This window comes from Hemicordylus capensis, chromosome 2 (assembly GCF_027244095.1).
Source record: "Hemicordylus capensis ecotype Gifberg chromosome 2, rHemCap1.1.pri, whole genome shotgun sequence".
Taxonomy (NCBI): Eukaryota; Metazoa; Chordata; class Lepidosauria; order Squamata; family Cordylidae; genus Hemicordylus; species Hemicordylus capensis.
This window is the reverse complement of record NC_069658.1, coordinates 118,520,515-118,538,970: the sequence shown is the minus strand read 5'-3', so window position 1 is coordinate 118,538,970 and position 18,456 is coordinate 118,520,515. Positions and strand designations below refer to the sequence as shown.

At 43.4% G+C, this 18,456-nt stretch overlaps 1 protein-coding gene across 4 annotated transcripts in view; it reads left to right on the top strand.

Moving 5' to 3' along the window:
* The window catches only part of PSIP1 (PC4 and SRSF1 interacting protein 1), a 109,279-nt gene that overhangs the window by 9,335 nt on the left and 81,488 nt on the right, over window positions 1-18,456 (top strand). For all 4 annotated transcript variants that reach the window (XM_053295685.1, XM_053295686.1, XM_053295684.1 and 1 more), the window contains exons 5-6: window positions 2,455-2,574; window positions 17,841-17,942. In XM_053295685.1, coding sequence (XP_053151660.1) covers window positions 2,455-2,574; window positions 17,841-17,942 — 222 coding nt within the window. The remainder of the gene's footprint in view (window positions 1-2,454; window positions 2,575-17,840; window positions 17,943-18,456) is intronic.

Sequence of the window (18,456 nt, the reverse complement as noted above, 5' to 3'; positions counted from 1 at the left end):
GGAAGTGTTTTTACTATGATTGAGCAATGATAGGCTTGGGTTGACACCCAGGGTTGTCCTGAACAAGAAACCAGTATTTAAACTGCCTTCACAAGTCTCATATTTACATGATTAAAAGGAAGTCTACTTGGCATTCTATTGCAAGTACTCAAGAAACTTCTGTAGTTGAATGGATAGAGTTGCCATTTATATCATGGTGCATGTTAAAAACCAGTTTTGCTGTAACATCTACAGAAGCCTGCCTGCGTAGTTTTGCAGAAGAAAGAAGCAGCCTCTCTTTCATCAGCAGCCAATACACATGGTGGTAGCTAGAAAGGTTGAATAGTAGCAGAAGCTCAACTTGCATTGAGCAACAAGTTGCTCAGACTGAGGAGCAAAGCCGGTGTTGCAGTAGCAGAAAGCCAGAGAAGACCTTATTTGTTCCTCAGGTTACCTTGAGAGTACACTTTCTTACCCTGGCCTGCAATTCATCCTGTCATCTCCCACCTATCCTCTTCTGGCAGTACTTGCCCTCCCTTGAACAAATGTATGGACTGCCTTCTCCTGAGAATTTCTCATAAGCCCTTAGGAAGAGTAGTCGTTTCCTCGGAGAAGAACAGCCCTTCCCGCAGTATTTGAGGAATGCAAATTGATGTGGGGTGAGTGACAGCAGTGGGGGACCTTTCCTTGCCAAGAGCATAGACAAGGCAAGAAGTAAGTGCTAAAGCATTTTTCAGCCATTGGAGGGTAGCTGCTTATCTTCTTTCAGAAATCAGTACAGGCAAAATGTTGCAGGTTGGATTTGGGTGCATGTACTCTGTCATAGAAAGAATAATATGTAAATGGTCCCTGTATCCGCATGCTTTTTAACATGTTACTAATTTCCCAGGCAGTGTTGTAGATAAATGTATTTAAGTACGTGTTTGTGCTTTACATTGCCTTGCCAGCCTAAAGAATAGGCCATGCTTGCTTATTTTAAGGCATTGTAGCTACCAAAGCCTGCCCTAGAGAAACTACCAATCTGCTTGGCTGCTTTATTTTCACATTTCCCAGAGCAATATTGTATCAATTTAGCTTTTCGAAAGGCAATCTCTACCTGAACTGGCAGCTCTTCAGCGGACTGGCAGTTCAGCAGACCCAGACTGGGTTCCAGGTGGTATGTTGCAGTTCAACTTGCACTAAGCAGCAGGTACTCAGACTGAGGAACAAATCTAGTATTAACAGTTGCAGAAAGGCCAGACAAGACCTTATCTGTTCAGGTCACGTGAGACTACACTGTCTTGCCATGTCCAGGGTAGTGCTGCAAAGCTGCCTCAGTGCAAAGTTCAAGGCACCTCGGCCCCACTGCTAGAGTCTCTGGTTCAAGACTCCTGGTGCCTCACTCCAGGTCTCTTGCTGAATACACTATCCAGTCATAGTGAACTCATTTAATCCTTGTGTAATTTTTTTAAAAAAGGGTCTTCACTAGAAAATTTTTTGTTGGATATTTACTTATTAAGCACATCTGCCACTGTATGCAAGCCTTATTTACAACAGGGGGAGAGCAACTGGTCCTCCCAGCACAGCATCCCTCCAGTGGCTGTTGCTGTTTATCTTATGTTTCTTTTTTTAGATTGTGAGCCCTTTGGGGACAGGGAGCCATTGTATGTAGGGATGTGCACGGAACCACTGAAGCGTGGTCCAGCACCGGGGGGTGTCTCACTTTAAGGGCAAGGGGGTAGTACTTACCCCTCCCGCTCCTTTTTCCCCTCCGGCGCTCCTCTTTGGAACAAAGTTTTTGGGGCGGCAGCATTCCTCCCTGCTGCCCCTGCCCCCGTTGTTGCCTGGAAAAAGCAGAAGTTACTTCCACGCATGCTCCCATAGCGGCGCGTGTGTGTCCGTTGCCGCCATGTGTGTGCGTGCCTCACACGTTACGTGCGCAACGTGTGAGGTGAACGCACGGCGGCGGCGGACATGCGTGTGCTGCAATAGGAGCATGCGCGGAAGTAACTTCTGCTTTTTCCGGGCAACAACGGGGGTAGGGGCAGCAGGGAGGAACGCTGCTGCCCCAAAAACTGCTCCAAAGAGGAGTGCTGGAGGGGGGAAAGTGGCGGGAGGGGTAAGTACTACCCCCCCTTAAAGTGAGACACACACACACACACCCCTGCTGGACTGGCCCAATTCTGAGCCGGTTCGGAGGCCTCCAACATGGCCTCCGGACCGGTTCCATGCACATCCCTGTATGTATGCATGTAAACCACTTTGGGAACTTTTGTTGAAAAGTGGTATTTAAATATTCATCGTAAATCACGTTTTCTTAACAAGATAATTTATTTTAAACAGTCAAATTACTGTCTCTATAGTTTTTTAATCTGTTCTTTATGTGAAATCCATCAAACATTGCTATAAAAATGGCTTGCCTTAAAATATATTGCTCCTGTAATGTCTTCATTTGCTATTGATTTACTTATGTGGTGGTAATATTTTTCTTTGTAGTCCCATCTAGTGATTAACTCTACAGTTCTTAAAGAAACCACTCAAGAAAGCTGCCCAGATACTACAGAGGGAAATGAACAAAAGATGGGGGCCAAAAGGAGAAAGTCTACAACCCTTAAAGTAAGTGATTATAAATCTGCTGTTTGAAAGGGCTGCTTTCTACAGCAAGTTTGTGCAGAAAAATAAGAATAGCAATATGACAAATTAGAACTGCAGGCTATATGTGTTTAATAGTAAGATTGATCAAAGCTTATATTATTTAACTAGTATGTTAAAGCCCGTTTTAAATACGGGCTCTAGTTATGGCGCTCCTGGCCCCCTGCCGCCATTCCCCTCTTCGCCGCCCGTCCGGCCTCCCTCCCTCGCAGCTGCTTTTCCCCACCCATCCCCCACGTTTAAGGGCCAAATTGGCCCATTCACTCACCCCCGGCCGCAGAGAGCCAAAAAAGGGGCCTGACGGGGCCAGAGCGCCGCCGCCTCACCCGTACTTCTGCGGCGGCCGCCATCAGGGCCACTCGGCCCGCCGCTGCCTCACCCGCACTTCCCGTAGGGTGGTGGCCGCCGCCATTGGGGCCAGTTGCCCTGCCGCGGCCGCCGCCGCCTCGCCAGCACTCTATTCCCGTTGGCGGCGGCCGCTTCTCTGAGGCCGCCGCTTCTGGGCCCCAACATGGCCGCCCGTGTCTGGGCGCCCGTGTCTTTTTGGCCCGATCTGGGCATGCGCTCCGCGCATGCCCAGAATGGGCCAAAAAGACACGGGCGCACAGGATCACGCCATAGCCTTTTATTATATAGGATGGATAGAAGCCCATTTTATGCAGTGGGAATATCTGTTTTGAAGTGGTTTTGCTGTGTTGATGTAACAAAAGAATAGAAATACAAGATATTAACAGTGACCAACAAAAGTTGTAATTTTTGTATTAAATTACATCGGCTCACATGTTCTGCGGTGTTAGAAGTATGGAACAGGAGTTGCATCTGCGGAAGAGGCTATGTTGGAGTTCAGCCCAGAGTGTTCCTGAGCAGCCAGATGTGCCGGAGTGTGTGTGCTGCCCTCCGAAAGTACTTTTTGACTTAAGAAATATATCCCTGAGGGTCGTGCAACCTTCAGGGACATATTTCCAAAGTCAAAAGGTACTTTTTGGAGGGAAAAGAACAGCGAAAATTGCTGCTCCCTCCCCCTCCGTGTGTGTTTGGCTGCTCAGCATGCTCTGGGCTGAGGTCCAATACAGCCTTTTCTACAGATGGGTCTCTAACACGGCACAGAATGTGAGCCACTATCTCATACTTCAGTATAATCCTAAGTATATCTAAAAGGGATTTATACTGGTGGGTTATGCATGTTTTTCACTTTAATTTGTTAAGGCAGACAATTGGCTCAGACCTTTAGCAGTTGATGCCACAAAGGATATGTGATCACATTTAGACATTTTTCTGTCTTTTCACTGAAATGCCCAACTTTGCAAAGCAAGCAGTAAAGTATTGGCTAAGCTGAAGACTAATTTACAAAGCAGAGAATTCTGGAGTTGGAAGGCATCTTGGAGGTCTTGTAGTCCCAGTGCCCTGCTCAGTGCTCAGCAGGCTGTGTGGAACATCTATCTGTTCAAGTTCAGTGTGATCAGAATAAGATAACCAATGACATGCTGGTCACCAGTTTATTGCTGTGGTCTACATTTTATTCAGTTAAAAAAACCTGACTAGTTAAATATATATATTTTGTGAAAACATCTTCATTTGATTTTTTTAAAAAAATTAAACCACATAAGTTTTCACTTGGGGACAGGCTGTACATTATGGATACACTACCCATGTGTCCAACTTCACGTTTTCTGCAAGGTTAAGCTCAGCATGGGCAAAAGAGAATTACTGAACTTCTTTTTCCTAGCCATTTTTCTCTTGACTTGATGTTCGTCTTGAAGTTCCAAGAAAAGAAACATAACTGGAGAGGAATAGTTGTAGGGAGTGGGGGGTGAAGGAGCAAAACTTTGGTGGGGGGAAGGGTTCAACAGCCCTTTCTTTATGAAATTGTACATTGGGAACATAGGAAGCTACCTTATACTGTGTCAGACCATTGGTCCATCCAGCTCAGTATTGTCTACACTAGCTGGCAGTGGCTCGCAAAGGTTTTTCCAAGCAAGGGTTTTTCCCATGCTTACCTGGAGTCTGCAGGGATTTAACCTGGGACCTTCTGCACACAAAGCAGATGCTCCACCACTGAGCTGCAGCCCCACCCCCCTAAAGGGAATATTTTACAGCAGATAGCATTTATATGTAGTCACCCATCCAGATGCAAACCATTGCCAACCCTGCTTTGCAAAGGTGACAATTTATGCTTGCTATCTCAAGACTGGTTAATTTCTTTGCCTTACCCCTTCTGCTTTACATGAAATCCAAAGTGACCCACTTCTGACATGCAGTCTTGTGCTCATCATATCTAGTTTCCCTCTTATTCCTCTATGAGGCCTCAGTCTACACTTTAGCTTTCCTTGAATGACTGATTGACATTACTAGAACTGTGAAAACTAGGAATAGCTTGCCTTTGACAATCTTTTGGCCTGTAAGTTCTTACAAGATACACTCATACCTTTTGTATATAAAACTAATTTTCATAGAATTTGTGGCATTGACTGCTTTAAATCTTCTTTAAGCTCTTGCAGGTGATAATTGCATGCCAAAATAATTTAAAATACCTCCACTTCCAAAAACATGCTGTTGCTTCTAGAGAGAATTAGCCTGGGGCCAAAAGAAGATCCATTAATGTGAGTTGTTAGAGGAGTTGGCTTCAACAGGCAAATTGTCTGAATACCCATGGCAATAGAACACTAGTAGAGTTACTGTTTGGATATCTTTTATGGAATTGCAGCTTGCCTTGAGTACAGCATATGGAGAAAGGCAGGATAGAAATGAAATTAATATCAAGCACTGGTATGTAAGATGAATTTTAGAAATGGGAATAGAAAGAGGATGTAGGAAAGGGAGAAGGGAATTAAAAATGGTATAAGCCAATATAACTGTTAATTGTATCTTTTTTAAAAAAGCACATAGGCAATTCTATCATTATGTACACATAGCCTGGGTATTTTTGCTTCCTGCTAACAGTTTTTAAAAGTAATTACACATGTATTAATTTGAATATTGTCTAAAGAGCTACTAGAACATTTTGAATAGATTTATGGCTTGCTTAATAAACAGCAGTGCTGTTTTGCTTTTCTGTTTTCTAAAACATCAAAGAAGAGGTGTATCTAGGGAAAATAGCGTCTAGGGCAAGCACTAAAATTGCACCCCCCGTCCTAATATCTGACACCCATCTTTCAGATAGCTTTACCATAATACCAGCTGAAAAATACAAGTTAAGCCTGTTAATCTTTTAATATTTCAAAAACTATTTAATAGTGGACATAGTCAGACCAAAAAATGCTGGAAAACTACAAATTTCAGAATGCTGGGGTTCATGGAATACCCAAATACTATGTGGAGGTGTACTTGGAAAACTAAACAGAAGTGCCTGTCTAATTCTCTACTATGCATTATAGCATCGCTTATTACATAAGTTTTAAAAATAAATGGAGAACTTGAGTTTTCCCAGATACTCTGAAAATAATTAAAGGATATGCAGAGTAAACTATGTCACTGCTTGGAATGTATTCTAGTATTTGAGAAAGACAGTTAAAATGAGAGAAAGAGAGCAAGAAACTCCCAGTGGGCCTTAATACTAAGGATTTCACACTGATTCAAAGACAAATTCACCACTAATAGCCATATTATTAAGACATCACATTTAACTCACTTATCACAAGAAGCAAAGTAAGAGCAAATGAATACAATCCTAGCTCATACGCTTCAGCTCAGTATTCACAGGGCCTGATTCTCTTTACATAGTGCCAAACTGAACATGTGTACAGTGACTTATATTATATTAAATTAAAAAAATTTTTTTTACCTGTAGCCCCTTCAGGGGGCTTCCTAAAGGCTGTGAGGAGGGGTCTGCAAAGGTTCCCCCTCCCCCCGCTGGCCTCTAGGGCCTCGCAGGGACCATTTGAGCATGTGTGATGGCCACTTTTTAAATTTTTTTTTTTAAATGGCCGCTAAAAACAAAATGGCAGCTGCGCATGCACAAATGGCCTCTGCGAAGCCTGACCTGTCCTAGGGCCTCACAGAGGCCATTTGATCATGCACGGTAACCATTTTGTTTTCGGTAGGCTTAAAATTTCTTTATATTAATTTTTAAAAATGGCGTCCCCCCTTCAAGTGGCGCCTGGGGCACGTGCCCTGCCTGCTGTACCCTAGCTATGCCTCTGCATCAGAAAAGGAAGGTGTTCCTTGAAAGTGTATCAGGAAAAACAAGAAGGAACATGTGTAACAGTATAAGTTGTAGACCTTGAGACCCAAATACTTGATGTCTGAAAACGCCCCTCAGCAACAAGGAAGGGATTAAATGCAGGTCTGCAGGGAGGTAACACACATTCTGTAGATAGTAATAGTATGTGGGGGCACTTTGTCCCCTCCCCGTGCTCTGCACTCCAATTAAATGGGTATCAAGGTTCCTCGTAGATGAAGTAGAAAGCTATGTAGTGATTTTATGTTGGAATCAGTGAGTTATCTGAGCTCTAGACAAGACTGGTGTCTTTACCAGGGGAATGGTAGCATATCTAACCCTTTTGATAACAACAAAAGTTCCAAATAGCCAGGAACTCCTCTAAGGCACAGTTCTACAAAAAACAATCTTACTGAAGATAGTTAAAACTGCATATAGTTACAGTCTAAGCTTATGATTTTCTTGCATTGATTTATTCAGGCGAGTAAGAGTGTTACAGAGCAGTTTGATAACCTTTTTGAATCTCAGAGGAACAGATTACCAAGTTTTTTTAGGGAAGTGCCACTGAGAGTGTATTGATGGCTTTCTCCTGGGAGAGTGCTGCTTGGAGCAGAGAATGCTTCTTGGCATTGGGGCCAGTTAAGATGACTTTGCTGCTGCTTCAGTACAAGATGGAGTTTTGGGTCCAATTTGGATTTGTACTTAGTAAACCACAGGGTAGCAGGCCCTTCACACAGGCCAGCTATGGTGATCTAACTGTACCATAAGACAGAATGTTACGATTTGTGTATTGCAGTGAACTACATGATTCTGTTACTGTAGCTAATAGTATTTTGATATTCTAATATCACAAAATCTTTGGTTTTAGATGAGAGTTAAGGTGCTTACAATTTTCTCCTGTATTTTAAAAAGTGTGGGCATTTCAAATTAAGGCGATTACCTTAATTTCCGCGTTATGTGTACAGTAAAAACTTTGAAGTTTCATTCTGTACAGTGAGGTTCTGTGCACTCATATTTTTCCTTGGCCTTTCAGGTTAGCATTCAGCTGGGAGAAATGCATGCAGGCAGGAATTCAACACATGTAGCTCCCCTAATCACTTCTTAAAGATGCTCCAATGAATTTCTGCTTGATATATGTCTACAAGGCATAGTGCTTCCCCAAAATGTCACCTACATTTCCCCAAAATGTCAACTGTACACACTATAGTAAGTGTACAGTATATGTAGAAATTCAACAATTGCTTTCTCCAGATACACCTGATGGATTTTTGCTTGATACAATGTGACATTATTCACCGTATCCTACAAATGGGCTGCAAGGAGAAAGCCACTGTATTGGCATTAGTCTGAATGCAGGAGGGAGAAAGTGAATTTCTTCCTGGACAATTACTATAGCACGTGGTAGTTTGAGGAAGCACTGTTCCTCATAAGGATGCATCAGACAAATCCATTTGGTTGTATTTCTAGGAAATGACTGTGGATGCAATGGATTATGAGGCATTTTAATTTCTGCCTGGACATTTAGACTAATGGCATTGCAGTGGGTTTCTTGACCCTCAACCTGAATGGAAGAAAGATCACCAGGTTTAAACTTTCCTTGATGATTTGCACTGTGTTTAGTGGTGTTCCTGTGGTTTCAAATGAAGAACAAGAAGATGGAGGGCATTGCAAGCTTATATCATGTTATACTAACATATTTCCTACCTCAAAAATATTAAAAATTCAGGATGCTTTTGGGGAAGACATGAAAATGTATCTTGAAGGAGAAAGAAAAGCTGCATCTGCTGAAATTCCTTCTGTGTGCATCTGCAGAGACACACTGTGTGTGTGGAGCATACTCCTCACCCTTTATTAGACACATCCAGGTCTAATTTGTAATGTATACAGTGTCATCGTGTTTCACAAATCGCCAAATAAATAGTAAGGAATATAGGATCCTGGATCGTGATCCGTTGTAATAATAAGCAATGGGTTCTGCGCCTGCGCAGGGACCTCGCGGGCTGACTGAGTAGCTCCTCATGATGCCATGCCCCGTCTGCACGTGCTGTGCAAAGTTAGTTAAGATTGACGATTGGGCCATCCTCCTTTCAGTTTCTCTTTGACCGCCTTAGTGTTCAAACCTCGTACTATAGCTCCTCAGAAAATAACTACTATTTAAACTACTTGGATTTGGATAATGGACTTCCTTTTGGATAACAATTTGGCTTGTTTTGCTGTTATGGACTACTCTGTATTTGACCAGGAACGGAATAAACACAAACAATTTTTCTAACGATTTGGCATCAGAATAAAAACGGTCTAACAGTAAAACAAGTCAAATGGTTATCCAAAAGAAAGTCCGTTATCCAAATCCAAGTAGTTTAAAGAGTAGTTATTTTCCATTTAAATGAAATTCCATTACAGTCTTTGGATGAATTCGTGGGTCGAGCCTCATGACTACCTTATGTAGATAGAATTGTGTATAACGTGTATTTATGCAGAGAGCTGTCATCTCTCTAGCTCGCTGCGCTGATGTGATTGCCACCAGGAAAACAGCCTTCAAGGTGAGTAGATGCATCAGAACCGTCGTTAACGGCTCAAATGGCTGCTCTGTTAAAGCCGCCAGTACCAAAGATAGACTCCTGCTCAATTGAAGGGACCTCGTGGGCTGACTGAGTAGCTCCTCATGACGCCCCGCCCCATCTGCACGTGCTGTGCAAAGTTCGTTATGATTGATGGTTGGGCCGTCCTTTCAGTTTCTCTTTGACCACCTTAGCGTTCAAACCTCGTACTATAGCTCCTCGGAAAATAACTACTCTTTAAACTACTTGGATTTGGATAATGGACTTCCTTATGGATAACAGTTTGGCTTGTTTTGCTGTTACGGACTATCTGTATTTGACCAGGAACAGAGTAAACACGAACAATTTTTCTAACAATTTGGCATCATAATAAAAACGGTCTTTACCTCAGTAATGGAGGTGAAGAAAACTTTCAAGCACTGTGTGAAGTGCCGGGCTAAACTCCTGTTGACTGATCTTCATGACACTTGCTTGATGTGCCTTAGGGAGGAGCACAACACAGCTGTGTGCAAGATTTGCAGCTCCTTTTTGAAACAAACAAGGCAAAATAGAGCGCTGCACCTTAAGGGCAGCGTTATATGATGAGGTGCTCTGCCCTCCGATGCCGCGACCAAACTCACTGTCGGTAACGAGTGGCCAGTCGACATTGATTGCTAAGTCAACATCTAGTGCTAAGTCTAGCACTCGCAGAACTGCACAGTAGCAGTCTAAAACGGCGGGCGCTGATCCACTGAAAACTGGAGATGGGCTCTTTAAGAAGCCTAAGGAGGTGTCGAAGAAGACACATAGGCACAGCAAATGCAGGCACCGTCATGAATCCGAAAGTGATTCTGATGAAAATGCAGTGCCCCCGAAAAAGAACACCACACCCCATCTCCATCAGTGGCACAGGCATTTGAGGGTGACTTGGATGAATCGGCCGCAGTGCCGGTGACATTTTCGGCATCCATGGCAGCAGCTTCGATGTTAACCTCGACATCGACATTGACCATGGCTTTGACGATGCCTGCTGCATCTTCGACATTGACCATGCCGACATCGAGTGCAGCTTCGACGTCAACATTGACAACAGCTGTCACACTGAAATTGACAGCAGAATGCAATACACTCGGCCTGCAATCAAGCCGGCAAGTTCAAGCGTCAACGTCGATGAGTTCTCACCAGCGAGGACACCGGTACAATCTCCCTTGAGCCCAAGAACCCCCAACTTGCAGGCACGAATTGGGGAACAAATAGATGGTTGCTGCCAACGTCAAGGAGCTTGATCTACTTTATAAGAGCTGCTGAACTCAGCCTCCAGTACACCGTCTGGATCTACTTTTCATGGGTTCCTGCGCACGGGTCTTGACATTGAGCAGGATGGGGAACCCATGCATCCACCAAAAATACCATCCATGTCTCTGCTTAGAATTCAACAAACGTCAGCTCTCTCTTCTGCACAAAACTCCATTTCAATTACAGCTTCCTCATCGCAGCATTTTGAAACTCAGCCCACACAGTTTACTCCAGCTCACTCCTGTAGTTTCTGCCACTTGCTTCCTAATAACTATGCTGATTATCTGCGTTGGAAAGCAGGACAGGCATCTTCTGCCCGACAAGAGAATTTGGCACAACCAGAAACCCTGCAATTTTAGGTGGCGCAACTGGTACAACAACTTGTGATGATGCCACAGACGTTGTACCTGATCACGCTAAAGTTGAAAGGCCTTGCTAATGTTTCAGTCAAGGTGCATTTAGCGGCTATTACTTCAAAACACAGAGGTTGGGATGGCGCTACCGTTTTCTCCATTCCTGAGTGCAAGCGCTTTATGAAGGGCATTAGCAATTTGTATCCGCCTATTAGAAAGCCAATTGAGCAGTGGAGTCTACCTTTGGTACTGGCGGTTTTAACAGAGCAGCCGTTTGAGCCGTTAGCAACAGTTCTGATGCGTCTACTCACCTTGAAGGCTGTTTTCCTGGTGGCAATCACATCAGCAAAGCGAGTTAGCGAGATGACGGCTCTCCGCATAGATACACCTTATACACAGTTCTATCTTCATAAGGTGGTCATGAGGCTCAACCCATGATTTCGTCCAAAGATTGTAACGGAATTTCATTTAAACCAGGAAATAATCTTACCTACCTTTTTCCAGGACCCCTAAACGCCCTTTGAAACATTGTTACATTCTTAGGACGGACGTAGGGTCTTTCTCTATTACCTGCAGAGTACTCTGGCATTCTGAAAAATGAAGAAGCTGTTTGTGGGTTACAAGGGTAGGTGCAAGGGCCGCCTTATATCCCGCCAACGTTTGGCGCACTGGCTAGTAGAGTTGATATTCATGGCATATCAGCGGCAGGGTGTGCCATCACCGAAAACGGTGCGTGCGCATTCCACCAGAGCGTATGCAGCTTTAGCAGCCCATCTTTCAGGCACCAGGATGGTAGAGATCTGCATGGCAGCTACATGGTCTTCACAACAGCCGTTCATTAGGCATTGTGCAATAGATTTACAAATGGCCCGGGAGGCAAACTTTGGGCGAAATGTTATTAAAAGGGTGTTGCCTTGAGCTTTGGGTCTTCTGCACCCGCCTCCTGGAGGAAAGCTGGCTAATCACTCATTGCTTATGATTACAACGGATCATGATCCAGATAAACAGGTTGCTTACCTGTAACTCTTGATCTGGAAGTGATCCATTGTAGTCATAAAACCCACCCATGCTGTCCCCACTGCAGTAGGAGTGACTTTGGAAAATGGCATGGTGAACATCACAGATCGTCATTACTGGCGGTCTATAGGAAACTGAAAGGAGGATGCCACAACTGTCAATCTTAACGAACTTTGCAGAGCACGTGCAGACGGGGCGGGGTGTCATGAGGAGCTACTCAGTCAGCCCGCGAGGTCCCTGCGCATGTGCAGAACCCATTGCTTATGACTACAACAGATCACTTCCAGATCAAGAGTTACAGGTAAGCAACCTGTTTAACCATTTGTAGATATAAGTGGGAGGAGCTGCTGAGTTCCTTGTCAGAGCCAGAGGGCCCAGGACTTTTAACAGTTGTATGACAGGCGGACGCTCAACATTCTGTACCAGACCTTTGGTTTAAAATACAAATTTAAGTGAAAATTTCAATGGAAATATTAATATTGTTCTTTGCTGAAAAGCAGGCAACCTTAAAATACAGTGAACGTGCTGCTACTTCACATGTTCCCATTAAGCATTTGTGTCCATTGTTACCAGTGCTCTCTTCTGTGTGGTGACTCTTACAGTTGAAATCTTGCTTACTTCTGCCATACCTGGAGCTCTCTGTTTAACTGTTGAATGCCAGACAGAAACTCAGTAGGTGGAGTCTCCCCCAGCACTTGGAGATTGGAATTTCACTCATTCTGGCTGTCATGTAACTGGAGTACAGGCAGAATATCAACAGGTGCCTCTTCATCCTCATATGCTGGGTAAATAAATAAATAGGTATATAAATAAATAAATTTGCACCTGTTAAATGTCTGTTTGCAACTGTTAAATGTCCTGGGCCCTCTGGCCATTACAAGAAATTCAGTAACCCCTCTCCCTTATGCAGTACAAGGGTGGACGATTGTAAAAGCCAAACAGGAACACTGAGCTCTAGCATTTGGAGATTTAATAAAGCAAAATGAAAGAGGAGGCCACTGTCAGATAGAAGCAATCATAGCTAAGGAGCCAAGGCCTATGAGATAGAGGAACAGACCTCAGAGATATTAGTTAAACCATTCAAGTGTAATGATTGCCTCTTATTTCCAAGACATTTTTCCTTCCAGGAGGTAGGGGAGCAGATTTCACTAGCCCTAACAGAAACCCTTCTCAGCTGTTTCCAGGGCTAACTTTCACAAATCCCTTTTCAGTCATATGTGGGGCAAAAGTCCCATACAAGCCTGGAATTCAGTTTGTTTTATCTACACAATGCGAGAGAGATCAGGGAGGTTGAGCACTACTGATGTCATAATCACTTCATCCAGTGGGAGAGTGTTTTTGCTCTGCAAGGGAGATTTGCTTTTAAACAGGCCTTTAAAGCAAACTACTCCATGTAGGACAAAAAAAACACACACTACCTAATGGTGAGCTGCTTAATCGCATACTACTACTAAAAATGCTATATGAGATTTGGAGATATCTCTGTTGTGAAACCAGTGAATGAGGAAGCAAGACGGTATGTCTTCGCTTCAAATTTGGTACTATTTCCCCGCAAAGCACAAATATAACAAATTACAGTTTAAAAAACAAACAAAACCAGCAACAGCTTTAGACGAAGTGTCCAACACTTCCTAGAAATATTCCACATATCTCACAGTTCTGTTTGGTTCATGTCTATGAAAGATGGTTTTGAGTTCATATTTTTGCTGCTATCTAGGGATGTACATGGAACCGTTCAGCGGACCGACGTTCAAGCCGGTTCGAAGGTGGTGGGGTGGATAACTTTAACGGTGGGGGAGGGTGCTCTTACCCCTCCCACTGCATTTCCCCATCTGTGCCTTGTATTCAAATGATCTGGCAGGGCGGCAGTGTACCTTCCTGTCGCACATGTACTGGGAACTTCCGGTCACTTCCAGTCTGAGGAAGCAATGGGGTGGCATGGAGATACGCTACTGCCCTGCCGGACTGTTTGAATACACAGCGCAGGTGGGGGAAAGCGTTCTGGGAGGGGTAAGAGCACTCTTCCCCACCCTTAAAGTTATTCCCCCCCTCCTTTGGACCAGCAGGTGCTGATTCTGTGCCCATCCCTACTGCTATCTCCTAAAATAGCTAGTATATATCAATAGGCCTTAACCAAGGCTGCTGTCTGGATCCCCCTGAGGAAAAGTTTCCACCTCAGGCCCTCTGAATCCTCTCAGAATTGCTTCACAATAAATGTTCATGTGAACACAGTTATAATGCAATAGCAAGCTATATTATTAGCTACACAACCCCACCTTAAGTAACAATTGGGTGACTATCCCTTATAACTGAAACAGTTAAAGTATAGGCTTTAACTTAGCCTAGCTGTTCTGCATGAAAGCTTTCGGCTTTAGCCCTCAGAATTGTGCCTTTTGGCCATGTATGGGAACTTATACTCTACTTTACAGCCCCAAGTGAACAAGCCCCCAGATTCTTTGGTTCCAGTCCTTAAAGGAGTAGGGATTCCACGAGCCTTCTTCCTTCTTTGAGGACATGCAAGTCTTAACCAGCCTCTGGGATATTGGTGGGGGCAGGAGGGATGCCCCAACAGTTCTCTCAGGTCAAAGCTGGCTCCTCCAGAGCTTACAATGTGGAGCTCTTCTGGTCTGGGCTCTCTACTTATTTTAATAAAAAGCTGAAAGAGGGCATAGCCTCTGACCACAATAGAATACATTTCTCCCCTTTAAGCCATAGGCTCCTGTTTAATGGTCACTATCTCTTGCTTTATTCTCTGCAAAGCAAGAGAGGAGGGCTTATTGGCATCTTTGTTTTAAATATGGGATGCTGTGCATAATGTCAAGAGTTCTGTGAGCACAGTGCTGGATGACGTGGTGGTGGAGGAGGTTAGCATCCTCTTTTCCAAAGTGCACAGCCAGATGCTTCCAGGAAGCTACAAAAAGTGCAGCAAGGAACCCCACACACCATTCCTCACTTCCTCAGTGTGGGGAACTGAAGTCTCCATATTAACAGGCTTTCTGGCTCTGATGTACAACCTCCATGTTCAAGGGCAGCCCACATCAGGATGCTAGTTTGGTGGTGGGTGAGAATGGTGTGTGGGATTTCTTTGCTGCACTTCTTTGGAGCTACCTGATCCTTTGTCCCAGTTCTTCACAGGTTAGAAATAAACACCAGATAAATAAAAGATTTTCTTAGCTCAGTAAGTTCTGTGTTTGCTGAGGGACCAGGGAGAGGAAAGCAAAAGAGAGTCCACATTCTTGCCTAGGATTTCTGCTGGTCCTGAGGCTATAGGTGCTTGTTTACTCAGAAGTAAGTTCCAATAAAACCACTAGACTTCTTTCTCAGCAACTTCTTCCAAGCTTTGCTTCCTCTTTTTTGTGAAGAGAAAGGGAACAGAGGGAGATAACAAAAGCACATGAAAGGAAAGAGGTGGGAGAAGGGGACGATTGTATAACTATGTAAGCGCTAAAGTGCTTATAGACTCTCCTTATCAGGCAACTGTATTCCAAACCAGGAATTCATTCTCTAACAACATTTCCCAACTGATGTGCCATTGTACACTAGTGTATCATGGGACACCCTCCATTCTGTGCCACACTGACTTGCTTTGAGATAGCTGCAAAAGCAGGGAATTCCGCTTTTGTAGTCAACTCGTCCCATAGTGCATTGGGAAGGAGGTGCCACCTTTCCAATACATAAAAGAGCAAGTTGGTTGCAAAGAGTTTAAATTCCTGTCTTTTGCAGCTGACCTGCCCCATAATGCACCAGGAAAGTACAAATATATCTTGTGGTGGCTATGCTGTTGTCCTGGGTGAGCAGTGTGTCCTGATTTCCCCCCTAATCTTAATTATTGACGGGTGGAAGACTGGGGAAACACTGCTCTAGAATTTGCTAGGACCTACCCCTCCCATCTCTGGCTTTAGAATCCTCAATGGGACATATTGCTGATCTGTGTCCTTAGCTGATTGTACCCTATTATGGGATGAGCTTTTGGAGACTACTAAAGAGACATTACAATATTGAAAAGGTACATTATCTGTGGTGAAAAAAGGTTACCAACACTTAACCCCCCTCTTTTTAGGAGTTGATGTTTAACCTGTTTTATCTCAGCCATTTTTCAACTGATCTGCATTGAATTTGGAGGAGTGGTGGTGCTTGTCATTTTGTTGATGTGTACAAAATTTTAAGGGGATTGGGTGAATGTTATAAATTTTATGAACAATAGAATGTTCATGGCTTTTGGTGGAAAACTGTTTTTACTTGAACTCTACAGGCAGTATTATGCCTTTATGATACTCTACATCAGTGTTTCTCAACCACCGGTCCGTGGACTGGGTCGGTTCATGAGGCCTTGGGTACTAGTCCATGAGGCATCACTAATAAAAATCACCCTCCAAAAAAACAATTTTGGGCTGGCGGGGGCCACTGGGAGCTCTCTGGAGCTCATTTCCAGGCAACCCTTGCTGCTGGGTAACATTCATTACACTTCCTTGAAATGAACATTATCCAGCAGAGAGGGCTGCCTTGAAATCAGCTCCGGACAACTGCCCAAAATAGTTTATTCGGAGGTGCCGGGGGGTGGGTTGGGGGTGAGGGGGGCAACCCCCTTAATAACTGCCAGTCTAGGAAACTGTACATGAATAATGTACCAGTGAATTACTCCAAAAACGTTGAGAAACACTGCTCTACATGATGCATATATATTCTATTGTATATAACTTATATTATACCTTTTTAAAAAGCAAGAGTTCTTATGTTCCTGAAACAATTTATAGCTCATGCTTTGAGTAGTGTTTTTCTCACAGTAAGTGAATGGATAGCTGAGTTTGTCTTTTTTTCAGTTTCCATTGTGTCTTGCACAATGAAAGTATAGCATATTGCTTGTGTAATCCAATCTATTCTTCCCTAATAAAGAAGCAAAACCAATCTGAATCTGAGCATTTTCACAGAAGGGATTGCCCTTTTAAAGCAGGTTCCAATTGGCTGTTTGTTTTGACAAGATTGTCTGCTTTCATCTTGCTTGGTGAGACCAGACTGAAGCCTAGCAAATGGTTTCCTTGTGGAAGGTGTGCAAGATAACACTAGAACCAGGGTCATCCCATGAAATTGATTGCCAGGAAATCTAGGACAAACAAACAGAAGTAATTTTTCACACAACGCATAATCAACTTGTGGAATTCACTGCCATGAGATGTAGCAGCAGCCAACAACCTAGATGGCTTTAAGAGGGGTTTGGATAACTTCATGGAGGAGAGGTCTATCATCGACTACTAGTTGGAGGGCTAAAGGCCACCTCCAGCATCAAAGGCAGGATGCCTCTGAGTACCAGTTGCAGGGGAGTAACACCAGGAGAGGGCATGCTCTCATCTCCTGCCTGTGGCTTCCAGTGGCATCAGGTGGGCCACTGTGTGAAACAGGATGCTGGACTAGATGGGCCTTGGGCCCGATCCAGCAGGGCTGTTCTTATGTTTTTGTGAGGGTATTTTGTGTTGTTTGGGTTTTTTTAACAACACTATCAGGACAGATTTCCAGGATAAAAAATAACCTGCCTCATTGGGGTCCCTTGATCAGGCTTTCAGATTAAATCTATGTATGTGTAAGTGGCTTGCATTTTACTTAGTTTGTCCCATCAGTAATGTAAGAGAATACAGTTGTTTGTATCTGGCCTTTTTATTCTTCTAAAAAATTTAAGAGGGCAATTCAGCAAAGAGTTTGTTCAAACTTGAACAAAAAAAAAAAAAATTATATGGCTACAGCTGACTGTGTTCATTTACCATTTCAAAAAATTCAAAAGCCCCATAATAGTACCACATCCATAGGGCTACAGTAATTATACTAACTCTACATGAATGTAAGTGAAAACAAATTGTTTTGGAATCTTATTTCCAGGGATCTTCGAAACAGGATAATATAACCACTGAAGTTGAAATAGAAGAAAAGGAGATGGATACGTCAAAAGATGATGATCCTTTAGAAAAACCTAGCAGTGAAGTATGTGGACCCAAACCTCAGATTTTTTTTTTTTAATTTGGACATGGCTCAAATTTTCTGCTAACACCTGGAGATTTCTCATTTCCTTCCCTTTGTTTTGCATGCAAATCCCTCCCCCAAAAGCCATTTCTTGGTGACATTATATATGAGTTTTACCAATCTAAGTTGAAATAACTGGTTGTACTCCTAAACTTAATTTGAGAACCTGAATTTAATCAGAATCTATCATGCTATTTCAGTAGTGTTATCTAACTGCCAAATAGGGTAAAGGATGTGGGAGGAAACTTGCATATGGATAGGAGGGGTGGAGGAGGACACTTGTGATTTCCCAGCCTGGTACTGACTTCCTAAAACCTGTTAATTTGTTAACAGGAACTTACAAGCACTGACAAATCAAAGCAAGAGTTCTTAATTCAAATCAGCTGAGGGGTCACTTTTACATTCTTGTTAATTCAAGGATGATATTGCTACATTAACACAGAAATGCATTTGAACAAGGGCTATCTTTTTATTT